General features: G+C 40.5%; 1 protein-coding gene across 1 annotated transcript in view; it reads left to right on the forward strand.

Moving 5' to 3' along the window:
- Positions 1–26: 26 nt before the first annotated feature.
- Positions 27–27,102, forward strand: part of LOC121672823 (cyclin-Y-like protein 1) — a 33,233-nt gene continuing 6,157 nt past the window's right edge. Inside the window, exons 1-8 of the mRNA XM_042045722.1 lie at positions 27–338; positions 12,410–12,484; positions 14,727–14,761; positions 16,454–16,554; positions 17,997–18,032; positions 18,755–18,806; positions 21,857–21,976; positions 23,987–24,153. Coding sequence (XP_041901656.1) covers positions 101–338; positions 12,410–12,484; positions 14,727–14,761; positions 16,454–16,554; positions 17,997–18,032; positions 18,755–18,806; positions 21,857–21,976; positions 23,987–24,153 — 824 coding nt within the window. The 5' untranslated portion in view covers positions 27–100. The remainder of the gene's footprint in view (positions 339–12,409; positions 12,485–14,726; positions 14,762–16,453; positions 16,555–17,996; positions 18,033–18,754; positions 18,807–21,856; positions 21,977–23,986; positions 24,154–27,102) is intronic.

Here is a 27,102-nt window from a genome sequence, read left to right on the forward strand (position 1 = left end):
GAGCCCGCCCCGCGCTCCGACCCGCCCTGCGCCCGCCTCCCCTTCCCCGGCCCAGCCCGGAGCCGCGCAGCCGGGGCCCGGCGGGGGAGCTCCGAGCTCCATGGGCAATACCGTCACCTGCTGCGTATCCCCGGACGCCAGCCCCAAGCTCAGCCGGGCCCGCGGCGGCGGGGCAGCGCCGGGGCCCGATCGCTGGGCGGACGCGTATCAGGCGGCGGCGGCAGCGGGCGGCGGCGGCGGCGGCTCGGGGTCGGCGGAGGCCGAGTCGGGGGACTCGGATCCCGGCGGCGGCGGCGGCCCCCACCTCCAGCACATCAGCGACCGGGAGTTCCCGGATGGTGAGCGGCGGGCGGGCGGGGGGCGCCGGGCACCGCATCCCTGTCCCCTCGGTGCCCCCGCTCCGCCCGGGTGGGTACCCGGCGGGCACCGGCGGCCCGAGGCGCGGCCCCTTTGTCCGGCGGCGGGGGCAGCGCGGTCCCGCCGGCCCCGCGGGGCTCGGCCCGCGCCGCGCCCCAGGCAAAGTTCCCCGCGGCTGTCACGGCGCCGGCACAGCCCCGGCGGGTCCGGGCCGGGACCTCCGCCCGCAGGACAAGCCTGGGGCCGCTCAGCGAGTCCTCGCCCGGGCGAGGAGCGCCTCCCCTGCCCGGCAGCGCCCGGCCCAGCCCGGGTCCCGGAGAGGGGGTCCGGGAACAAGGGAACGTGGCAGAGCCCCCGGCTGCTCCCGGCTGAGGTGGAGAAGTCTGGCCGCTCGTTTCTACTTAACTGTGGAGTCGGGACTCGGTCGCAGTGTTCAGGCAGATCGCAAAAGCTGCTGCATTTCCAGTCTCTGTTGAACAGGAGGAAGGAAGAGGGTGTGTGGGGAGTAAGGGAATTAAGAATTACAAAGATTGTGTGCATATGACATCACCATGGCTGGACGTGGGTAATTTATACGCTGGCTGTGCAGGGTTATAACTGGGGACTCATTACACCGGCGTTCCTTGTCGCGTAGTTCTCGGTGTTCCAAATTTGCTTTCCTTGGACTCATGGGAAAGTACGTGTGTGCTGCTCAGATTCCTTGCAGTTACGCCCGGAGCACTGGTACCTCACCGACTCGCTCTGGAAGGCATCTCCTCCTCAGCAGGGAGAGCTGCAGGGCTGTGCTGCGGGAATTCCGAGGCATGTAACAGGTTAGGGGTGCTCCTGTCTGGCCGGGCGCTCACGTGGTGCTCCTGGAGCCGCACAGCGCAGTCTAACACCTCATGATATTCAAAACTCAGTTTAATTAACAAACATCTTGCTATTCCTCTTCGCAGTTATAACCACACCTATGTGAAATATATTCACTTGGAAAGAGATAGCCTGCCTGACATCTTTAATGTACAGTGTATACAATAACAATAACCACTGTAATCCATACTCTTCTCGAACTTGAGAAAAATTTTTTTGCTATTAGACTGGCTGCAGAAGAGTGTGAGGAGACCTTCAGAAATGGAATTATTAAACTTGCAGGGTTCTGCACAGCACCATATGGTGCAGCTGTTCCAGAAGTGAGATGGAACAGTCAGGCCCTTGGATCTCCTGTGAGACAGCTGTGCAGTAGTAGAAATTATGTTTGCTGCCTAGGAGAATTAAACCTTTATTTTTGCAGGAAGATAGTACAGAACTCTCTCAACTCATTAGGGGAGGAGGAGCTAAACTCTCTAAAGATTCTAATAAGCCAAGTAAAAATGCCTAAGCTGAACAAATCTCCTCAGGAATAAGGGTTGTATTTGTTTGAATCTTTAGTATGTGATCATGTCAGCAGTGGTAAGTAACCGATTTAATTGTGAATTCATCCACATTACAGGACTGGCCTTGAAGTAGAGAAGTATTTAATTTTTTTGAATTTGCAAGCCTAAATAAGAGTGTATAGTCCAAGAGTAAGATAGTAGCTGTCTATCACAAATTTTACTTTTGTGGCTATGTGTCCGGACACTATGGAAGCTTCAGTCTTGAGGCAGGAGATAATCCTAAAATTAGAACTGCATAAGTAGTATATGTTTAAGATGATTTTAAAAATCACTTTTACAGTGGTATGTGGTTCACTATCGCCCTCCAAAGTAGATCTGCTGCAAGTGATAGATGCTATTTGAAGTTTTCTGATTGATACAACTCTTTAGGGGTGCAGAAAGTATCAAAGTTTGATACCTTTATTAAAATAAAATTCTGGATAGTCAACATTAAAAGTAAAACTTCTTGTGTTGACTTTTGAGTGTTACAAAGCATTACCTGGATAGAATTAAAGCAATTAACTTCAAAATGTAAAGCACTGTTTGTGAAGTTTGAAATCAAGTGTTATGAAATAGGCTTTATAAAGAAGTTTGAAGTGAGACAGCTATCTGTTTAATTTAATACCTTCTATGAAATAATAAATCTGTAATAGAACAGATAGCTATGCTTATTTCTCTTAAACTCTAGGATGTAAAAGCTGTCAGCATACCCAAACCACGCAAACAGCCTGCGTGTTTCTGTGCTGTTGACTACTACAAAGCTTTAGTTTCATTTGGGGGATAAAATGTACTTCTGTAATTGATTAATGTATAATATCATAGGCTAGCTAAGATGCAAACTTAGTCTGTAACGGAAGGCTGAGAACCACTGACTGCCCTCTTCTTGAATCCTTTGGCAGGGAGAAAAGAGAAGGCTGCAAGAAAAAAAGTCAAGATCATTTTGGCTATTTTTGTTCCATGCTGCTCAGTTCTAGGAGTTTCTAAGAAAACAGCTATATGTATCAGAAAGCTAGCATCCAAATGTGATGGAGATGCTTCATTCCTTAAATTTCTATCTCTACGTTGTTTGTTGTTCTTAAGTCTGTCTTAAGTACTTTTGCGCTTGTTTGGCTAAAATTGAATGTTTTGGTTGTATCAGGAATGCAGAAGTTACCAACTGAGCTTTGGATTTTTTGGTTTGTGTTGTTTCATAGCTTTGTGTTGCTCTTTCATAGCAAGTGGAATGTGTTCCTTGCAGGTCTGTGCTCTTAAGTAAGGATTATTTTGTAGCTTCTCCAGCACTCTTCTTAACAGGCACTACTTTCCAGTCAGCACTGCTTAGATTGTCTGAATCGGATCAGAATGGAACAAGAAAAATCTCATTTTCTTAAAATGGGGAGATTATGATGTGGTATTTATGTATGACAAAAAAGGAGTGGTAGGTGGAATGGCAGTAAAACACACAGTAAAACTGGAAGTTTAATGTTTCAGCAAAGGTTAATTCAAACAGGAAAGTTTTATCAGATCCTCTACTGAGAGAATTTAAAGGATGATTTTGTATTTTATGGCTCTCAAGATCCTGAGCCATAACCTGTTTGGTGCATGCTTTCTCCGAACGAGAAGTAAGCCTGTATTTGTGGTTTGATATGTTAAGCCAAGTTGGGTTAAGTAAACAGGAATAAACATGACTTTGAAAACAGTAGTTTCTTCCAAATAGGTTCATGCCTACTGCTAATATTAAATATCAAAGGCTGCCATGAATCTAAAGCAGCTAGTTGACTTTTCAGCTGAGCATTAAGTGTTCCTTAAATCAACGGTTCAACACAGTTTGAATTGACCAAAAAGGCTTTCCTATCTAGTTTTAGTAATGGTAGTTCTTTGATCTTAGTGTGTCATTTGGTCTGTGGTGATTACTGGGGTGGTTATTTGGGTTTTTCCCCCCCAAATGAGTGTCTGCTAATCTTTATTTTGGGCTTCCTTTTTTTTTTCCCCCCTGTACTTTTTTTTTCTGGTTATTTGGGGGAGAACTTCTTATGGCTGACACTTTTTTGCTAGATCCCTATGTTTAAACATAGATCTACTTCTTCAAAAATTCTTTGATCTTGGGATTAAACTAGAACAAGACCTTGCTTGGCAGATGTTTCTCACTTGTACTTGAAAACTCTCCCTCCACTGCTGCTGGTAGCTGAGTTTGAGCAGAGGTTTGCTTGATTGCCTTGAATCAAGGAGAAGAGTGTTGCCCTACTGAAGTGGTGGGACAAACTGACCTGGTACCCTCACCTGAATAACTGGGTGTGGAGAATGACAGGGGAAAAGACAGTCAGGGATGAAAGGGAACAGCAGATGGGATCAGGAGAGGAGCTAAGTGGGATATGGTCATCACAAAGAGGTTAGATGGGAAGGCAAATGGAAGGGGACTTTGAAGAGGAGAGTTAATAGGGATGAAGTAAGTGAGGTTTACCTGAACAGGCTCAGGCTAGTGCCTGGAGTAATTCTTCAAAGCTTCAGGTTGACTGCATGCTGCAGTTATTAATCAGTGTTGAAGAGGAACAGAAATTTGGATGTATTGATTGTCTGTGATCTGGTTTCACTAACAGCTTGTCTATAAACCTCCTTGCAGAAGATCTAAATACTGTTCATTTGCTTCTCTTATATAATTTCAGCTTATTTCAGGCATGTGGGTGGAGGTTTTTTCCTGTTTTTTTTTTTTTAGTTCAGGGGGTTTTTTGTTGTTGGGTTTTTTTTTTTAAATCCTAGTTAAAGTGTTAGTTAAGTTAAAACACTTTGGTGCAAGGAATCAGCTTTTTGATGCCAGCAGTTTTCATCACAGGAAAGGCTTAACCATCTTGTGTTGGTTTTTGTGTGTCTCTATTTGAAGATCTGTAGCTGCATAGATTGACAAATACCATTGTCTATTTAGACAAACATGAAGCCAGAGCTAAAAAGTAAATGATGCTCTGGTGCCTTTTGTAGTGTTCCCTCTCCTTTCTTCCTTGTAGTCACTGAGTTTTTCACCTAACTTAGACTCACTCTTGGTTCCCCATAACTGTCAATATCCCTTTCCAAAAACTGACTAGGCATTCACTACAAAGGTATTTGTAGCAGGTGCAGATAGTCTGCGATCTTAACAAATGGGAAGTGTTGGGCTTTCTGAAAGCCTGAAACACCTTCCGTGTTGTTGTCTGAAGAAGCCTGATGTCATGGCCTCTAGAAACAATCTGTGAAGTATCTGTAGTGGAAATGACTGAATCCAGAAACAGTGATGAAACTGACCTACAGATTTGGGAATTGGAAATAAAAGAATTCATTGCTGCAGTACAGTATTTGTATTTGTGTTCTTATGCTTGGATGCTGCTGGCAACTAAAGAATCCTCTATCCTTTTCTCTCTTCAGTAAGTCATGGGGACTTGCAGCAAGCAAGTAAATCTTAGGTTTTTAAGAGTAGTTGATTTGGAAAATATGTATATGAAGCTCATGTGGAGGGAGACTGATTTGTGTTTCTGGTGTGTTTTTTCAGGCCTTCAGCACAACAGGTATTGAAAGGAAATATATAATCAGAGGGGTTTGATGAAACTTACAGAACTAAGGAAACAGAATTCATTTTCATCTTTTTTTTTTTTTTTTTTTTTTTTTTTTAACTAGTTCCGTGTGGCTTACCTCTAGCATCCTTTTCCTTTACTGGCTTTCTTCAGGAGATTTGCTGTTTTCCCTCCTACCTGCAGGGTACATGTTGTAGAACAACAGAAGTTCTGTGGCTAGAAGTATGTGTTCTCTCAAGTGTGATCATTGTGGTGAGGTCATACCAAAAAGCTGACTAACAGGGGAATGAATTCTTGCGCAGCCAACAAAACACAAAACCCTACTCCTCCCAGATTCACATTGCACGTTAAATTAACATTTCCAACAATGTTTCTTCCACATACAGGGAGAAAGAAGAAGTTACTATGGGAGGCAGAAGGGAAATTCTACCAAACATTTAAGAACCCAGACCTTGCCAGCAGGGTTATGTTGAGATTTTTAAACCAGTCTGTTTTTTTTTTTTTTCATTACAGCTAGAGTTTGAATGTGTACTTCCATTTCACTCACTAGAAAAATAGTGTTTTCAGAAGAAAACTCTGAATGTTTCGATTTCAAGACATAAGTGAGGATGGTACTGACTTAACAAAACTTGGTGCTATTTATTTAAATTTGTAGTAAAGCCAGATGAATAAAACTGAAGATCCTCCTTGCAGGTGATGTAAATATCAGGATTACCTTAACAGCTTACACAAAAATCCCCCTGTCAGCCTGATAGCATTCTACAGTGTTTGATGAGCTGTGTGTGTATAGCACAGCTTTGCTTCTGTTTGGAGTTCTGAAAGGGTCTTGAATTATTGCAGTAATCAAACATTGTTGATTTTTTTCCAGTGTGAAAACTAACACTGGCTTGTTATGAAATGTGTCAGTTAGGCTCAGATAATAGATTGCTGAATGCCAGTATCTTTCAAAGACTAAAAAAAGCTTTTCTGTAAAGCCCTTGGACATGTTTTGTTATGTTGATAGTTACTTTTCTTTTACAGAACAAACTGCAGGTAAGGTCCAGACTTCATGTGAAGTTTGCAAATGTGAGCAATCGGAAGAGGTGAAAAATGTACCGTGTGCCAGTCCATCAGGTGGCATGTGACACCAGCAAACACTGCAGTATGTCTTGCTTTGCACTTGCAGACACTACCTGAGACTGGAATTTCTGGCACTCACCTCTTCTGCTTTCTGAACCACAGCTTGGAAGTAAGGCAGAGAACATGGGAGGAATTGTTACAGGAAGGCTTTCCTTACACTTGCTGTGCCAGCATGGATCTAAGATTCTAAAATTTGGTTGCTCTTTAATGAGTACAGTTGGAAATTTTTGTTTTGTCTTATCAGTTAGAAAATCAGAGCTGTGGACTTCTACTTTAGCCTGTGGTGATAGTGAATTGTGTTATGTGTGAAGGTCAATGTGGGGAATAAAAAGTGACAGCATAGAACTAATTCTTTCTCCCTGTCCTTTAAATGGTCCTACATTAAATGCAGTACAGGAACACAGCCCTAACAAAATGTTAGTTACTTCTAAGATCTAGCTTGTGAGCTACTGTTTTCCTTCTAGTTCAAAGATAAAATCCTGGGGGCATCTTGTTTACTGCTGTTTTAACTTGTCCTGCTTTTGCTGTGGAATTTGGGGCACTCCTGACACCCTGCCTTGGCTAAAATCTGTAGAAGTGCTTATAACCCTGGCAGGTACATCAGGAAACATGTGGAAGCTTCCTGGGCTCCGTTTGGTCCCAGAAAGGGTGGGCGTTGTGTTGTGTGGAACAGATCTGTCCCCTGTGTTTCCCCAGCAGGGGCAGTGAACAGGGTGCAATAGGATCATGTTGGGATGTCCTGTGGAGGCTGCAGAGAGTGGTGTGGATCCTCCTGCACTTTAAGAAATGAAAGAGCATGTATTAATACTGTATTGATTTTTTTTAAGCCACATAAATTAATAAATTATTTAAACCCTAATCTCCCGTATTTAATATATATTCTGCACTTTTGCTTTCTAAATACTTTTGATTTTAGTAGCAAATTTGAAATGTCTACTCTGTCAGTTTCTCCAGCCCAACTCTGAAGTGTGGTGTAAAAGAGCAAATAATTCCTTTCTAATTAAGAGAGCTTGTTGTATATTGAAGTGATTTCTGCATCCTTCCAAAACATCAGTGTGCACTTAGATATGTGCTGGGTATTGGCAATGATATTACTGTTTCTGTAGTAGTGCCATAAAGATCAACTGACAGCTTTTAAATAGCTTTAAAACATCCTTCTGTGTGTATTGTGTAAATTCATAACATTTAGAAATAATCTTTTAACAATCTTTTAACAATGAGAGTTGCAAATGGAAAACAGCCTATGCATGCTGGGCTCTCTGGGGCATTTGGTGTGGCTGGGACAAATAAACAAAGCAGGTTAAATTTAGAAACCAGAGTTGTAATTTTCCTAAAAGGTTTTGGGAAAAGGATTAGAATAACGTAATTTGACGTAGAAATAATTTTATAAGAAGTTATTGTTAGGAATAACAGACTTTCTGAAATGGATTGGCAGATTTGCTTGTCTAATTTGTTATCATTTTTACATCTTTATTGGGAGTGTTAAGTGACTTGCATCTCTACAGCATAAGCTAATGAAATATAAGGGAAACTCAAGCATTAGTCACAACTAATAAGTCATTGAGCAAGTGAAAAAACTCCATTTACAGCAAAGAGATGCTTGCTTTAAATATGTGCTGTATCAAAAAGTTACTGCTGTCTAGTAAAGCAAAGGATGGGGCTAAAACTGTTAAAGGAAATGTAATAGTGTATTGTTCTGGAATTATCAAAGAGCTGCTACTTAGTGACATCTTTGACTGTCAGCTTTATTCATGGGATAATACACATAGCACGATGCAATGTGTAAAATGTGTTTGTAATAATTAGAAGTCACCCGTGGAGGTGTGCAAACCATAGATAAGTAGCTAGCATTATAAATTCCTAAAACCTACCCACATTCTTACATGGCATGGATAGAAGTAAAGTCTTCATGTGGATTTTATGTTGTGGAAAGGATGTAAGATCTTGAGCTAGGTCACAGGATTGCTTTTAAAATTGACGTGATCTGCCCTGTGGGGGACTGTGCGTGCTCAGCAGCAGCAGAGGTGGCTGAGATTGTCTGAAAGGCAATCAAAGGGGGAACAATGGCAGAGGGAAGCAAGTTCAGGCTTCTCTCTGCTCCACTTGGAGGCAGGGTTGATCTGACAAGCTTGGTAGTACACACGAGTAAATGGCTCTGAGAGATGCAGAGAAACACAGGGGAAAGGTTGTTTTTAATACACTTCTCAGAGACAGGGGAAGGGCCCTTGTGTAGCAGCATTATTGTGCTGCTCTCATAGATTTAATTCCAGGTGGGAATTTTCCCTTCTCACCTCTTTATCACTAAGTATGAGGATCTGATAGAAAGTGTTTTGATTTCTACTGAGTTAATAGCCTCTAGAACAAAAATGTTCTGGAGCTGTTTTCTTGTTTTTTATATCATCCTGTTGTTCCTCTCACTTCTCTCATTGTTGTTTCTGCATGCTTTAATTTCTGTTATTCCTGTTTATCCTGTGGCATACGTGCTTTCTTTTTCTGTTAGCTTTCTGTGAAGCTTGAGTTTTCTGTCGTACAACTTCTGATGCTCCTACTCAAGACTCACCCTTACTTTCAGGGCTAGTATCTTGGCTTCGGACACATAAGTGCTATCAGGATGAAGTATAAGGAGTTATGCTTGGTTGTGAGTCAAATTGTTTGCAGATTTATCTCTTCCTCTGCCATTTCTTTTGCTGTTCCCCATTACATTTTACCTCTGCTCACGTCCTTATCTGCCTTTTGCCTTATATTTCCTTCATCAGATGTATTGCTGTTGCTTTTTGGTATTTCATGAGCAACACTGGCAGTTTAGGACAAACAAATCACATGACTAATTTTTCCATTGCTTAGAAAAAAGCATTGTCCAGGGAAAATGGCACAGGTAGGATGGTTAAAATTCTCTGGCTGCTTATAAGGGGAAAGCTACAGGGAGGTGGTCTGTTAAATGCATCTTTCTTTGCAGTCTCTTGCAAGACCAAAGCAGGTGCACTGTGTCTGCTCATGCCATGTTACCCTGGAATAACAAACCCAGCTACAGCTGGCCCTGATCATTTCTGGTGGGGTTTTGTACTGAGAGCTGTGTGATACGTCTTGGACTTCATTAGTACCTTAACTCTGGTTGTATAATCTGTGTTGTGGGTTTAATGTGCTGTGGGTGCTGGTACACCAGACTTTGTCCAACAGAAAGCTCCTAGTGTCTGGCAGAGCCACCATGGAACTGGAGCCAGTAAAGTCTATTATCCTTTCAATTCTGTTCCTCTCCTTAAATGTGTGGGTCTGCTTGGTTTGGGGGTTGACTTGTGTGTCCTTGTCAATTTTGTGTCACTCAGTGCATGCTGCAGTGCTGTGGATCTTCTTTGGAATGACAAGAAGACATTGCAGACACTTCTTGTCTGGGATGAAAGTTAGTTATATTCATTCTTGTGCTTTTAGTCCTAGATCTGATTTCTATGTAAGACGCATGGGTATAGGGACTGGCAGAGCCCAGGAAGAGGCAGAAGCTATGTAAGAAGTGAGCATTAACAAGTCTTATGGTTTCAAAATAAATCAAAACCATAGGGAAGTCAAGATAGTAGTGTATTTTTTATGAGGTGAGGGAAGATGGGTGTTACCCTGTACTGTCCCTTCCCTGGGAAAAAAAAGCATCTGTCCTGTTTAACATTTATCAATGACCTGGAGGAGGCGATGGAGGATGCCCAAATTGCAGATGACAGCCAACCGTCAATGTGCTGGAAGCTGCTTATTCAGAGGGATCTGGACAGGACTGGGCCAACACCAGCCCTATGAAATTCAGCAAGGCGAAACATGGAGTCCTGTGTAAAGAGTTACTGACGTCAGTAGCCCTTTTCCTTCAGTTTTCCTGTGCTTGTTCCTCCCCAGTTTTCCTTTGCTGTCTTCCCCTAAATACGGCACAAGTCTTGTACAGTCCTACAGGCTCTTCCCTACCATTCCACAGTGAGTCTCACAGCCCTGTAGGCATTAGTCCCCCTAATGGGAAAAGTGATCTAAGCTCTGTGGACCCTCACTGGAAGTTTTCAGGGCTCAGCTCGGTAATGTCTTGAGCAGCCTTGTGTTCTACCAAAAGCTGATTCAGCAAGAGGTTGAACTAGAGACCTCTGAGGTCTGTTCTAACTTGACTTACGCAGTTATTCTAAAAGTTGCTGCTGAACTGTAAATAAATAAGTTCTGAGTTGTTTGCTCTCTTTGCATCATAACTTGCTGATAATAATCTGTATTTTAAGTCTGCATATTGCAGTCTTGTTCTGCCTGTTGATGACACTTCAGTTACTTGGTAGGCTGGCAAAATACTTCCACTTCTGAATCACTGTTTGTGTTGGGTTTGTTGATTTGTTTGTTAATGCAGTGCTAGCATTAGAAGCTGTATACTGTCTCTTAAATGTGATTTTGTTCAATCAGTTTTAGAAACTCCTCAAACTCGTGGACAATTTTTAAACAAGTTATACTATTTTGTTAAGATGTGACAAATGGTACTTAAAATGTGGCAGTATGGCATGCTATTGCGTGCTGGATTTTTATTTTATTTTTTCAGAGAATCAACTGTATATCAGTAGTACTTGAGGTATGAGCTGTGAGGCAAGTTCCATTCTAGGGTTTCTAAGCCAGGACTTCTTCTATTTTAACTGCATGATTAAATTCGGATATCTGTTCACTGTGTGCTGTGAATGAGCATAGTAAGGCAACAACAGAAATACTGGGTTTGTAAATTAGCTTTTTAAATCTTCACAAGATGGTCTGCTTTCATGGCTGACTCTGGTCTTTTTTGAGAGGAGGGGGAAATTCCCTTTTGAACAGTCATGGTGTTCCTGAACAGATGTTGGCTACATGACTTACACAGTAGAGATTAAAAATTACAGTGTACTTTTGCAGTTATGTTCCCTTGCTGCCACATGGGGGCTGTGGCTGTGCTGTGGGGTAGGCGCAGTAGCACAAACATTCACACAGGTAAGACTTCCAGCATGCAGGCAGTTTGTGGTTTGGCAGAGTTCTGTTGGTTGGGTGCATAAAAGATTATGGGTTTTTTTAATTAAAAGGTGATTCTTAGATGGCTTTGCTTTTTAGGGGTGTGGCAACTGTGTTGGTGTCCCACCTTAAACACTTAAAAGTCCAAGTGCTCATGCACGAGTGTGTGTGCTTGTATGGCTGGCGTGGCATGACAACTGTAAATGGATGCAAAATTGCTCTTTCAAGGACTTAAGAGGATCACAGGCCCAGATTGTTCTGTTCATGTGTTCCCATAAGTCACTGTGTCTGTAGCATGACTTCCTGGGAACAGCTGTTTCTTCTGTCAAAGCTAAGACAGCTCAGAATTTCATCATGATGGTCACAGTTTCACCAACCAACTTTTGTGATCACTTCCATCTTAATCTAAGGGAGTAATATATCCTCTTCTAGTGCCATCATTGCTCTGTTGTGGCACAGGATTAAAGAAATCATTTTGTTCTTCAATAACTCTGTTTTAGCTTTACATGGTTTTACTTGAAATTCCAAAAGAACCAAACAGTGTAAGCTTCATGTTTTGATATTTATCAGCACTGTAAATGTTACTTATTAGGTTCTTTTGTAAGGTCACAGATTGTTTCCTGCTGTATTTGGTACATAAAGCATAGAGGGAAAGACCAGAGAGGGAAAGATCAGCACTGATAATTTTTTGTTGTTTTGGTATGGTTTTTTTTCAGTTATTCTCTTGATAAAGTTTTAGCTTTCTGCCCACTACTGAGGACATGTCCCACACCCACCTACCCTAACATGCAGGGGCACAGATTGATTTCTGAAGATGAATGTTGTTTTTTGAGATCTCCCTGTCCAGATTTTTTTTTCAGAGGGAAAAATGTAAAATTTTTATTCATCTTGGCAAAAGTAAGGTTTTATTTCAGAGAGACAGCCCATTCTATGTGGGTTTGATCTTGTTTCCATCACTATGCTTGAGCACTTTGAGGCTGGGTGGCAATTGTTGCAGCTATCATCATTTGTTAAAGGTATCTTCTTTTTTTGTCCCTTCTGTTTCAGATTTAGCCTTGGAATCTAATCCATCTGATCATCCCAGAGCAAGCACAATTTTCCTGAGCAAGTCACAAACAGATGGTAAGCTGAGATTTTTTCCAATTTAACAAAAAACAGGAAAAAAATTGGAAAAATAACCAAAAGTAACATCTCAAAAACATCGTGCTTCAATTCTTTCAAAGCATAGGGATTAGTAATTTATGTATTTACACAGAAACGTGTTTGTAGACCATTTCACTTAACACTTAAAATCACTTGTTCTTCAAAATGCTTAAATACCAGATTTCAGAGTGCAGATCCTAGTAGTCTGAAGGAGCAAGGCTCTCTTCATTAGTGTAATTCAAGCTTCAGGCAATGGTGGTGTTTTTTATGACCAAGGACTGTTTTAAAAATTGTTTTAAAGTAAAAAAAAATGTAGTTTCTAAAAAAAAAATTAAATTTTCTGTAATAAATAATAAGCCTAAGCCATTAGTCTATATCCAGTGCTTTTGAATATGTTGTTTTAAATTGTTTGAATAATTTCAGAGGATAAATATTCTCCAGTCCTGGTTTTAATTATATAGATGTATTGGGATTTTCAATTTCTTTGCACATCCTATATTTACTTAATAACTCAGTTTTGAAACAATTGCTATAGCTTGTGCATTCCAAAGTGCTGTTAAAAAGTGGGGGCATTTCTATATTGCACAAATAAAACGAAATTCTGACAACAGGACATTTTGAAGTTGCAACTGAAAAAAAGTTTTAAGACAGTCTTTTTAAAATGCTTCTGTTTCTTTTATAGTTGGTTCTTGTTTGAAGCACTGTTTTGCTAAGAAAGTGATGCACTTGAGTTTGAATGTGTTGATGGAAAGCTGCAGTGTGTCTTTTAACTTGTCACAGCTTTGCCACAGAAAAGAATTACTTTGACAGGTCTGTCAGTTGCTGTCCTGCTATTCAGTCTTGTGGCAAGTGGTTAAATTGTCAGTTGTATCAACTTTGCAGTGCTCAGATAGTCTGTGAGCAGTGGAAACAAGCACTAGCCTGGTTCTCCAGAAGGGGTGATACCAAGGAAATGTAAAGACCCCTTTTTTTTGGGGCCTCTAAGATCAGTCTTCACACAACCAGAGGGTCTGAGCCGCTCGTTTCAGACACCTCTCAGATGAGCAGTGCTGAAGGTGCAGCTCACAAGCTGACAGAGTTCATGAACACTGTCACTGTGCCTTGCTGCAGATAGTGTTCAAACTACGTGAACAGGCTTGTTGGGGGTAGTATTGCTTTCAAACATGGTTTGGTTTTCTTCAAATGAAATGTATTGAATTGTGTAGACTTGTGTTCATGTAAAAAAAGGCTCTGCTAGGTGAGGTAGTAACTCTTAAACTATTCTCTGAAGTTTGTATTTAATTAATTGATTTTTATGGAGAAGTCAGGCAGAATAATTTATTTTCTAATTTCCCTTGTTCTTCTTCAGTTGACCTTCCATAGAATTAGTAGAATTAATATCCATAAGTTCTCTCTCAGTGAGATGTTATCAGGATTATGAGTTTTGATTTATGCAAAAAGACTAAAAAAATGTGGATACTCTTTTCCAATTATCAGTTTTTCTAAAGAGTAAGTATATAAGAGAATGTGTCCTGCTAAAGAGTGGTAATGATCTGAGGTTAAAACTTTGGAGAGGTGCCTGTCCATGCAGGTCACATTTGTATACTTTGTGCATGTGTGCAGCTCTCAGCTCTCCCTAACACACTGCTGTATTGCTGCTGTCACAGCTGGAAGTTTAACCTGGCAGTCTCTTTTGAAAGACTAACACAGTTTAAATTGATCAAATGACATGGTTGCAGTTACATGACAAATAGGTGCACAGCTTGTGCCAGTATCTTCTGTATAGTGAAATACCCTTTTACCTTCTGCCATCTAGTAGGGGAAGAGAGAACATGTAAATAATGCTGGGCACCTCACTTCCTCTTTGTGTGCCTTTGGCAGGCTCAGGGTATGCTGGTTTTGCTTCTGTTTGCTGTCGGATGTTGGACATTGTCTGTTTGAACTATCTGAAATTACCCTGTTTTTCATGATACTCAGCATCTTTTCGAAGCTAAGACATTTTTCCCCTTAGTGTGATGGGAAGTAGTTGTTCCTAAATGTACATGTGGGTAGACAGAAGTAATATGTAGCTTACTAGCTGGATAAAACTTGGTATTTTTCCTCAAAGTACTTTTCCAGACACCTAAAGTAAAATTTGAAACTTTTCATACTCACGTACTTTAGAAAACTAGGTTAATAGAATGACTTTATTGAATGTAAATTGGGAAACCTTTGAGTTCACATTCTTTTTCCCTCTTTCTAGTGCGAGAGAAGAGGAAGAGTAACCATATAAATCATGTAAGTGAACCGGATTCTATATAAATAATATTAGGATGTTGGGCCAAAGACAAATTCAAGGAAACAATTGTAGTAGTTCTAGGTATATAGTCTTACACATGTTCCAAATCCTCCTTAGAAAGGTAAAGCTGAATTGTCTTTGCCCATCTCTAAAAAATAATCAGGCACAATATCACAAAGCATAGAAATAAGAATGAATTTTTTTTGTTGCGTCAGTCTTAAGCATTTCAGAAACTAAAGAAGAAAATATAAGCAAACCAGTCTGTATTTTTTTTTAAACAGAAACAAAACTGCATTCATTTCTCAGCTGAGATGGCAGTTCTTGAAGGACTTGCTGCTGATTGAGTACTGCTATAGAACTTTTAAGAAGTGCATCCAGTATGAAAAGAGAATAATGAACAAATATCATCAGTATGATAAACAAGCGATAATCCATTAGTTTTAAGGTCTGAAAATATGCTCTGAGCTTCTTCCACAAATATTAGTCAGTTTGGACACTTCACTCACCAAAAAAAAACCCAAAGCAAAAAAGATGTGATGTCATTAATAAGTGGATAAAAAATCATTGACTAGTAAAGGTAAGAGTAGAAGTTAGTAACATAAAGCTTAAAAAATATTGTCCAGCAAAAGTGTCTACTGATAAAGTACTGATGAGATAATAGGATTTCAAGTCTCTTTTATTTAGCCTGATTATGCAAGGGGCGGGGGGGTGATTCTTTCCCCTTTTTTTTCCTCTTTCTTTTTTTGTTACAATTCCAGCTTTGGTCTGCCACTACCAAGGTGAAGTGTGATTGGATTGTTTTTGCTGGCAAACTTCAGCTGAAATGGGAGATATTCCCAGGCAGCTATTGAGTTGTGAAGGGTGTCAACATTTTCATATGGAAGACTTTCAAGTTTTAGACATGGCATTTAAAAAAATTCTGGTGAAAACTAATGAATCTTGAATTGTTTGATTAAAATTCCTCCCTCAATTATGATGTCCTATCTCTAGTGCAAGGTATTCTCTAAAATGCTCAGGGAAGCCTGGATAGGGTTATTTTGGAAGATTTCTTACAGTACAAAATGTTCAGGTGAGGATGGATGATGGAGCATATTGCTAGCTCTAAGTAATAATAGTAAAAGTAAGGTCATAGCAGTACTCTGTTTCCACATTCCAGATGCTAAACAGGACATGTGTGAAGGGAGCCATGTCAGGAAAGAGTTCCTTTTTTTGAAACTTTAACATGACAAAACCCCAAATGCAAAACTGTCTTCGCAGGGGGCAAGACTGGATAACCAGCCAGTGTAAAGGTATAGGATGTAAAAGAAGGGAGATGCTGATTATGGAGTCACAGGGAAATCTAACAGAGTACATCGCAGAGAGGGAAGACTGAGACACAAACTGACAAGAATGGAATGGGAGAGAACTGAGAAGATCAGAGGACTTGCTGCTTTAGCTCAGCTATTTCTGCTGTAAATTATCTAAAATCATGTTGTGTATTCCAAGGGATGATTTGTAAATGTATCTTACACAAAGGAACTAGATGGCTACAGGGTAGCTTACATTGCAGCAGCAACCACCCACAGAGACCTCCTGTGCAGTAACCACTTGAGGTGTAAAGCCAGTATTCAGTGTGCTAAACAGAATCTTACAGAATCCCTCTTCTTGAATGTATTTCAGTTCTTTTCTTCTTTTTTTTTTTGTACCCCAAGGTTTCTCCTGGGCAGCTCACGAAAAAATACAGCTCATGCTCAACGATATTTATAGATGACAGCACCGTCAGTCAGCCTAACCTTAGAAGCACAATAAAGTGGTAAGGACCCTTGTCATCAACAAGGCATTGAGTGGCATTGTAAAGGTTATTTGGCATTTTCTGGGGGTCTTGTCTGTTCCAAAGTCAACTGCACTCTTGAATGAGAGAAGCACAGCACTGCTTCTGCAGGTTGGTCATGAAGGGGTGTAGAGGTCTGGATAACTGACTGCTGGAGGAGCTCTTGTTTCAGTCACAGAGCTCATGCACTGTCCTATTTCAGTCATTCTCATCCTGCACTTGAGGCAGTGCAGAAGTGTGTCAGCATTTTGGGTTTGAAAGTATGTGTTGAGGTGGGGAGTTTAGTTCACATTGAAAGCCAAATCAAGAAATTCTTAACCTGGGAAAACTTGAAATGGATTTTGTATGGAATTGCAGGAAAAGTTGCAGGACTGTGTTTGGTACTTGCCAGTGGTATTAGTCTGCCCTCTAGTTGTGGAAAACCAGCATGTTGCTGACTTGGGGTTTAGTTCTGGCCTTTTCTGCTTTTTCTTCACATACATGTTATTTTAGGTAGGTGATAATTCTGTTCTCCAGTGTAAATGGCTGCTGGACCTGAGTACCAGAAAGCCAGTTATTTGCACTTAGGTGATACCAGCTGAGAACTGAGAAGGGAGTTTTATCGTGCTTGAGGGGAAAGTGGATTGAGTCCCAGAAGGCTTTACTGATTTAATAGTGTAGTACAGTTTGGAAATGTCTAAGCTGATTTGTTACTTTAAAATTTGGTTTCAGACAAAGGTATGCAGCATGTCACTTTTCCTTCTCTAGAGAAACAAAAACCTAAAAAATGATGCTTGTGCCATTCTGAAGTGCTGTACAGCTTGACAGCAGGTCAGAACTTTCTTGTGACAGGTTCCTGTGATGGCAGCGTTCTGTTATCACGACAAGTAAAGAATCTGATATTTGGCCACAGTAGACAAGTGTTAATATATGAAACCTATTGCCTCACTTAGCAGAGACTGAAGTCCATTCTTGTCCACTTCTTGGATTATGCTGGCATGATACCATCTGTATTATTCTCCTTTTTAGACAGGTCCTAAATTAGACAGCCACTCAGGGTTAAAACATCTGCAGAATCTCTGCAATGGTATATGTAACACCAAATAGGACTTATATTTTAGTTGGGAATAGTCCACATTTTCACTAAATATCACCTAATCAGGAAATGGAGGAATATGTTGAAAATGTCGCTTAACACTTATTTTGTTGCACAGATATCTATACAATGAATGTAAAGGTAGCTTGGCTGGCAGATTTGATTTGGCCAGTTTCTGTCCAGACACTTAAACACCAGAAATGAGATGTGTAGTACCTGGGGATGTGAGAGGAGGTCACTGCAAAATGGATTTGTAACAGTTTGAGCTGAATGACAGCTTTTGCAGTGGAATAGTTGCATGGAATATGCTTTGTTAAATCTTTTTTTTTTTTCCTTTTCTGCTTTTTAGTGTAACATTAGCAATATTCTACCATATAAAGAACAGGTGAGTGAACTCTTTCTTTGCTGAAATATAATTACTTTCTTTTTGAGCCAGGGATATAGAATCGTAGAATCACTAAGACTAGAAAAAAAACCTCTTAGATTGTAGAGTCAAATATGGTCTTGGTCACTTCAGTGACCAAGGAGGTGAAAAATCTGGCACTTCATGCTGTATCTGCTTCCTCTTTGTACCTCCTCTTGAGCAGCTGTGGAAGGATCAGTAATTCACCCATCCAATGGCACATAAAACTCCAAAACAAGGAGTGAGGTCACTTAACTCACCACAAATCAACCTTTGGACTTTGTTCACCTTTTCCTGAATACAGAAGTATGGATTAGTTTTGATGGGTGAAGGAACACTATGTCCATGTACAAATCACTCTTGCCATTACAACTAGTTCCAGCATATGCTTCTGAATTATAGCTGACTTTTTGAAGTAAATGCTATTAATGAGTTTCACCTGGTTTCACATTTTGAGGCAGAACTGTAGTAAGCATAATACAAGAACATGGAAAGCTATTAATTGTTTAGCACGTGAAATATTTAATTGTAAGGACGCATCATTAAATGCTTTGCAAAAATATGAGGTAGCTCCATACCATATTCTAGGAAAAGCTGAACTGTAAAATAGTTCCCTTGATCCTCTTTAATGAACAGTGATTTTTAGTAGAGCATAGCATTACCAATTAACTCTTTTTGCTAAACCAGAGATTTTTGTTTTGTAGAGATTCTGACAGATCATTGGATATTTTTGATGAAAAATCTCATCCTCTCACAGTAAGTGTAATATTTTGGTCCTCTGAATGTGTATCAATAACATCTTGATTTGTATTGTATAAGTCGTAAAAATGTATTAGCAACAGGCCACAATCAAATTGGTCTTAAATTGTGTCTTTATATGTAATACAAAGTGCACACAGTGACTTTTGAGATCAGCTAGATCATAAACAGAGCCCAATCTTTCTAAATGTTGCAAACTATGTTTGGTTTTCTATGCTTTGACTATAAATAGAAAGAAGCATATGCCAAATTCTTTTGTATTCCATGTCTGAAGTTTCTCGTCCATCTATTTTCTTCCCCTCTTTAATACTGCTTTATCGAAAGTGTTTTCTATTTATTTAGGAAGACATGGTTAGTAGGTATGTGCCTAACCTTTTAAATGACTGCAAACAGAAGAATAGAATACACGAAGCATTACAAAAAGTAGGCAACAATGGGTTCAGCCTTTAAAAAACCTGAAAGGCAACATTTTAAAGCAAATATGCTTTAGACTGCTTGCAGTAACAGCAAGGAGCATTCAGGATGTGATTTTAATGTGACTGGTCCTGGTACACCTTTTTAGACACTCTTAAAGATGCAAAACCTCATAGTACAGGGAAGCTCAGGAGTGGAGCGTGTGCTTTTTACATCCAGTTTGAGCACTCCTGGCTTAATGCCCGTTCTACAGAACCACTTCCTTTGTTTTTCATTTGAAATTAATTCAGCAAAGATCCAGGGGCTTTAAAAATTGAATTTGCTCTGGGACTTACCTGAGTGAATGTAGTTCAACCTATTTTACCGTTTTTGCTTTTAAAAGCAAAACAGATTTTAATAAACAATATTTTAAGTCTGTTAGAGTTTCATCCCTAAATATGACCCATTTTGCTAGAAATTGTACAGCCCAATACAATATAAATAAATACAACTCTTTCCTCAATTTAAAAAACAAAAATAACTTCAGGACAAGATCTATATCCAAGATTTCTTGTATGGACTGTAGCACTTCAGAGCAAAAAGTGTGGACCAAAACTACTTTAAATGCCCAAATCTGTTGTTTTGCATTCAAAATTATGTAAGATGAACTCCACTTCATTGGACAATTTCTTTATTTAACAACCTGACATCGTTTGATCCTTTCATATAGCCTACCTCCTATTTAATGAGAAGAAAATCATTGTGTCCTCTGGGGAACACTTAAAGGTCTCTTCTATTCTTACTGCAGCATACAGACAGAGTTATGGCTGATTGTCACACTTCTGAGGGAAAGGCACACATGGTTTGTTAGTTTCTATAGCAATGGTGTTTTGCCTGGGTACCTGCTGTTCCATCAGAAAGGTTAATTAGCAGGAAGAAATCTCTGAACACCTAAAGATGCAGTTGCAAGGAATCCAAACCAGGCTCTGTTGACCCTAATGTGACCCAGTTACTGGTATAATGGATTTAGTCACAAATATCAGTCTTGGTGCTTCCTGCCTCAGTTCCAGTGTCTTGGTTTAAGACAATTTAAAAGGACAACACTCTGGAATAAGTTGCCTCTCTGTATAGGTTCAACAAATCCCTTTCCACCAATAAGGAATGAATACAAGTAGATATAAGTGAAAAAATAAAAGTTTACTAACAAGCAGAACAGCAACAGGCAAAAACTAACAGTAAATAACTGCTAGATACCAAACTGCTGAATCTCACACCCCGTGGGAATAAGGAGAGACCTGAAATGCCAGAAATACCCTTCCCAAGGTGAGAAAACCACTAACTGCAGTCTCTTAGAGATGAGGGAGACAAAAACCAAAAAGAGAACCCAAAAAGTGCAAAGCCTGTGTTTAAGGCAAGACCAAGACCACACAGCAGTAGGGCCCAGCTGCCTGCCAGGACCAAGTTTAAAAGCACCTGGGATAGCACCCACCCATCCCCAGCTTCCCGCAGCAGGGTCCTAAAGAGACAGTGACAGTTTTTGGGCACTGATAGATGGGGAATACAATAACATTTTGGGTTACCTCAGGACATCCAGTCAGCAGAAATGTACTTCCAGATGTGCTTCTGTACCATGTGTAACACAGGAACGATGAGCATTCCTGCTCATGCTATTCCTAACGTTGCATGTCCCCCTTGCAGAGATAACCTCCGTTGGTTAGTGGTGTATTAGAAGGCTGTGTGGACAGTACAAAGTTAACTTACCTCTGCATTTTACTTGACTATGCTCCCTGGCTATTTTAAACTAGAAAAACACAGGAAAACACTTGCTACTTTGCTTACCTTGCAACTACTATCTTAGTGTCAAGCAGGTATGCTGTTCTCAGCAGCTGTCTTTACCATACTGTAGGTCTACCTTGGACTGCAGACAGAAATCTATTCAGTATCAGTCTTGCAGAACCAGTGTGCAGAGTTGGAGCTCTTGAAGTTTCATCCCTCCAGAAAAAGTGCTGAATATCAGAAATGTCTCTCAAACACTTATTTTAGGATTGCTTTTACAGACTGTTTCTTTCTGAGCTTTTCTTCTCCCCTGTATTTAGAAACAGTTTAGCACTGTGTCAGAGTTAAATCTAGTTGTTCATTAGCTTTGTTGTCTTTCTGGAGTCTCTCAAGAATGCGTTCTATGAAAACAGTGTAAATTACCTTCTAGTGCTGCCTGTGACAGAATTATTGCCACGTGTTCTTCAGCACTTCCTTGTGAAGTCTGTTAATTTTGTCTTTTGAAGAGCCATTGTTTCCCTGGTGTGTATATACCTGTGATTTTCTTGCAGGGACAAACTTCTTTTTTTACATCTCTTCCAGTCTGTAAAATGTTCCATGGACAATAGCTAGCACCTGCAATGATGATGGTAGTTCATGCTCTTGTCTGTTAGTCCTACAGATCAAACAAGTGTTCAGAAGAGAGATACCAGCTAAAGCAACTGTGTTTTGTTTGGAATGTTTGCAGTATTGCAAGGCTGCTTCTTTCAGTGCATGACTCTGTTCTGCCTCTGTGACAGAAAATGGGTGTATACACCTCAGTGAGAAGAAACAACCTGTTCTTTAGAGTTAGTGTTAAGTAAGAGAGGTTTTCAGTAACTCCAAGAACTTTCTTTCAGCGTGAAGAAGTCCCAGATGACTACTACAAGCATGACCCTGACCACAAGCACATCTACCGGTTTGTTCGGACACTCTTCAGCGCGGCACAGCTGACAGCGGAATGTGCAATAGTGACACTGGTAAGAGGCACCAGAGTGCTGAAACTCGAGCTTATGGAGGACTTTCCCCTCTCCTCATTAAGAGAACTGGGCTGAACCGACATTTAAATAGTTAAGAGTATCTCATGAAACCTTATTAATGAAGGCACAGTACAAGTGAGTTCATTAGAGATTTCTAAGTAGCCACAGAAGTGATTAAATAAAAGGGCAATTCCCTTTTCTGTATATAAATATGTAATTCTTAATTACTTATCCAGTAAACCCCTGTTTGTTTCATAATACATAACTCGTGAAGAAGCTTGAGAAGAGCAGAACAGTGGGGTGTGATGAGATCCTACACAAAGACATCTTTTATTTCAGTTTTGTGGAGGGGAAAGTGTGAGTTTTGAGTTTATATTAACTAGAACAAGTAATACTGCCTTAAGGGATCAAGAGTCAATCCTATGGGAGCTCTAGGAGAGGAGCATTCTCATTATTATATCCTTCAGTCATTGCCACCTTTCTACCAAACTTTTTTTAACTTAAGCCAAAGAGGCTATAACTTTTTTCCCCAGGTGACATGGAGGTACTTAGAATTTAAGAACAATATTAAGATAATAATCTCATTACAGTTCATTGTTTGATTTCAGAAAGCACAATGGATTTTAAAATTTGTCAATGATACTGATTTTTTATTTGTGTGTGTATATATATGCATATATGTATATGAAAGGAAATTTTAAAACTGCAACATGTATAATTGCTACTTTAGACAATCTCTCAAACTGCACTTTGTTGCACACTAAACTTCAGTCTTCATTGTGGCTTCTTTCTGAAAAACTGTGTGAAAGGACAACAGAACTGTCACCAAAAGGCAATATAGCAATTAAGGAAACTTAGCTAGAAGGACTCTCTTTAATAAGGAAATGAGTAATTAAAAAGGCTGGATATTTAAGAGCTATTGAAACTCTGAAATGAGTTGGAGGTTTTTGCTTTTTCAAAGACAGGAAAGCAATTTTGACAGAACAAGATGACAGCTCACCCTGGGCAAACTAGCTGAAGTGTTTGCAAAAAATGGAGTTAGTTTTTAAAGTGGATTTTACCACTAGATGGCCCTGTTATTATAGGAACACCTTTAGGCTGTTAGAAGGCTACGAACCAAGGATGGGAAGAAAGCATAGGCAGACCTCAGTGACAAAGATTAATCCTTCCTTCCCTTAGACCTTAAAAGCTTCCCTCCCCCACTAATTTATCTGAAGCTACATTGGGAACTTGGATTTAGGTGAGGGAATAGAAAATTAAAAACAATTTATATTCGAATTTGAAAGTGCAAATTACTTAGTACGTGGATCATTATAGGAGTGTAAATAGTAGAGAACTTTCAAGGAAGGGAGAGATTCAGCATCCTAGAGCTGGTTTGAGATTTCATGGGAGGAATGAGTAAAAGACCAAGGAACGTCTTTGGAGTTGAGTATGTCTCACTGCCTAAGCAGTTGGTGATGGAGATCAAGGGATTGAAGTCTGTTCAATACAAAATAGAAACAGCACTAAAGGCCTTTCATTGTGGAAAGACAGCGATTAACACATCTTTGTCCCATAACCAGAGATCAAAGTGCAGGTTTTAGCACTTCCTGTTAAGCTACAAGTGCTGAACCTTAACCATGCTGAAAAGCTAATGTGATGTTGAGTGATTTGCTATCCCAGGTAGGCCCTAATGAGAACCTGCCCGTGATGTGTGACTCGGTGACAGAGCTGGAGCAGTGTCTCCCTGAAGGAGCAGTGCTCATTGCTCAGAGGAACACCTCACTAGCTGTTGTGCACCCTGGTGGTCCAGCTCTCGTGGGATAGTAAAAAATGGAACCTGTAACTCCTGAAAATTTGGATTCTTAAGTGTAAGTAGTAATCACTAATACTTATTTTGATACACTTAACAGTGACAAATAGTCATATTGGACTGGCATGTTTGCTGCTCAGCTCTGCTCCAGGTCTTAATTACACGCATACAATTGTGCGGTTTTGTTGTTTGTTTTTTTTTCCTTCTTCCTTCTGTAGGTTTATTTGGAAAGGCTGTTAACCTATGCAGAGATTGACATATGCCCTAGTAACTGGAAGAGGATAGTCCTAGGAGCTATTCTGCTGGCTTCTAAAGTCTGGGATGATCAAGCTGTGTGGAATGTGGATTATTGCCAAATACTGAAGGACATTACTGTTGAGGACATGTAAGTTGCAAGGTTTGGGTAATCTACAGCAGTGGGGTGTTTGGGATTTTTTTTGTGTGATTTTTTTCATTTGTTTGTGGGTTTTTTAAACAGCAATTTTTGTGATCATGCTGAAAAAAATACCTCTCCGTTGCTGTGCTATATGTATATAGTGTATATTTGGTGTCTGGCCTCATTCCCTTTTTTACCTCAAGAAACTTTGGATAATTACCCTACTTTGAGACAAATCTGTATTAATAATTTCAGTGACTTGCATGAGCGACTTCAAAGTTAGTTTTCTTTACGTTCTTTCTCTCAGTGACGAGCCATGGAACTAAACTGCCCAATTTATAGTCTCATCAGAAGGTTTTTTAAGAAGGAAACAAAGTGAACTAAATTTGTCCCCCTGCCTTTTCTGTTTTAGAATTTGAAGAATTGCAAGGTAAATCATAATTTGTGACTTTCATGTCTGCTTGTGTATCCAGCTAAGGCCTAAACATCTCAAGGTCTGAATTCCTAGTGCTGCTGCTGGCAGGCAGGTGTTGTTTGTGTGGGTAGCTATGGTTGCCTGTGTTACACACAGCTACTGCTTATCCTCTCTGGGTGGGTTCTTAGACGTGCCTACAGGGCTGAAAACAAAGTCCTCAGTCTTATTACTGCTTGTTTTTGTAAGGCTGTTCCTTGGATGTATTTTTGTCTTAGATGTCAATTTCAGTTTTTCAGAAATTTTGAATCTGCTGTCTTTTCTTGCTGCACTCAGCTTTAAGCCAGATTTTGCAGTATGGGAAGATGTTCATCCTCATGGCTCCAGGCTCATACTATGGGCTGGAGGTGTGTTTATGTGGACTGTGGTTGGCCATTAGGTTTTCTGTTAAATTCCTTCTCACAAAGTTCTATCTCAGAGCTTTGAAACATCAGCATTATTGTTTTAATTCTATCTGCCAGCTTGTTCTCCTATTTCTCTTATCACAGTCGTAGAAATGATACAAGGCCAGCTTATTGCACCAGGCTTTCTGGCCTTGCTTTCATGACATGCTTTGGGTGGGTTTGAGTCTAATCCCAGTGCTGTGCCCTGAGCATGTGTCCAGGCCTATGCAGTGACAGCCAGTTCTAGCACAGGAGCAGACTGAGCTGGCACACAGCACTGGGAGGCTGCCTGTGTGATGGGGCAGTGTTCTTGCCCCAAGCTCTCTTCCCTGGATTCAGCCCAAACTAATGTTTAAAATACAGCAAGTAATTATTCATTTGGGACTCTTTAGGAGGATGAATATCTAGTTTTCGTCCTTTTGTGGGCTGTATTTCTAAAAGTAAGGGAGTTTTCTGCACCAAAACAATGTTTATTATTCAAATTATTTCACATCTCAAACAGCAACGGCAACCACTGTTACTTGTTTTATACATACCCCTTGCCTGGGAGTTCTTTGTCTCAAAATGCAGGACTGTGCCAGCCCTGCTTTCAGGGAGGCATAATTAGTGATTTTATACAATGTACATCTTCACTCAACCTGGTCCCGAGTGCTCATCTATCTGAGGAACGTACTTGAAGCGTTGCTGCAAATAACTCTGAGATGGCTGAAGTGGGGTCAGCAAAGCCAGGAGTGCTGGAGTGTACATCTTGCTCTTTTTGATGTCTCCTCTTCTAGCCCTATTTGGGACAAATCAAATTGATAGCACTGAAAATACCTGTAACAAGCAGGATATTTATTCTCTATTGCCGATGCTGGGTCTCCTGAAATTGTCGGTACTTGCATTTTCAAAGCAGTGATAGTGGTAAGGAAAATAGATGGAATTTAGGTATATTTTTTTCTCCAATTTGAAGATGGGATTTTTGTAATCCCATCTCATTTGAGATGACTTAGACCTTTGAATTTAGATATGGGCAGACACTGTACTACCCCCTCCCAGACAGTGGCACAGGGTGTTCATCCTGGGCTCTGTAACTGGGCAGACTTTACCACTCCTTGGCTAGATAACATCACCATAATGGGGACCTTGGCAAACTGCTTAAAATACTCAGCAAAATTGTCTTAAGTTTATAAGTCTACTTTCAGTTCATGGTTTGTACTATAGTTAATTGTCAGTCTTAGTAGTTGCAGTATTTTTTAAACCAGTCAGTTGATGGTGAGTATTAGCTATTCCAAATACAAGAGTTAGTAAGAGAAAAACATTGACAAAGGATTTCAGTCACAGTTGCATTCTAATGTTGGAGATGGCTGGTGATGCTGCCTAAAAATCCACCCAAAATCCCAGCAGCTCCCCAGCTAAAGATCGTTTGGCAGGAGTCTTCCAGGTATGGCTCCCTGGGTGGGCCATTCCTGTGCAGGAACAGCCTATCTACAAGACTGGTGGCAAGCTTTGTTTGTGAACTCCTGTGAATTTTCCTCTTGGCTCTCTGTATCTAGAATGACTCACTAACCTGACAGACACTCTTGTTGAACCACTGCAAGCCAGGCACAGGGGCTGCACCACTCTGGAACTGGCAAAAGTTTCTTACCTGATTTAGTTCACCCAGTTTGCAAGTGTGTGTGTGTGTGCTCACAAGCCAGGCACCCCTTCTGAAGGCAGCGTAGGTGCACCTCCTCCCACCAAACTCTCTCCCCACTGCTCAGAGTTGTGCTGGCAGCCCCCCTCACAGCTTTGTTAGAGGAGCTGGGGGCTCTCAGGTTGTGAAGGGATACGAGATCCAGGCCTGGCAACTGCCACATGCGGTCCATTTGCCTTTGCCTCATCCTACTCAACATAGCTGAAGTGTTCATCTTACTTTTTCTATCACAAGCCCTTTTCTATTTGACTAAGGCAAAGGTGGGGTTTTTTAATGAAAGACGTTTTTCTTTTGGGTTTTGGGAGATGGGTCTTTTGGTTTGTTTTACTTATTTCTGATGGGAAAAAATCAAAAGAAATTCAGTTAATATTTGGAAGTCATCCTTTGTCGGAACTTGCTTGCTTTGATGAGAGCGAATCCATAATTGC

Source organism: Corvus kubaryi, unplaced genomic scaffold, assembly GCF_017639235.1.
Source record: "Corvus kubaryi isolate FWS band 111438036 unplaced genomic scaffold, C.kubaryi_AGA036_p1.0 64990, whole genome shotgun sequence".
Classification (NCBI taxonomy): Eukaryota; Metazoa; Chordata; class Aves; order Passeriformes; family Corvidae; genus Corvus; species Corvus kubaryi.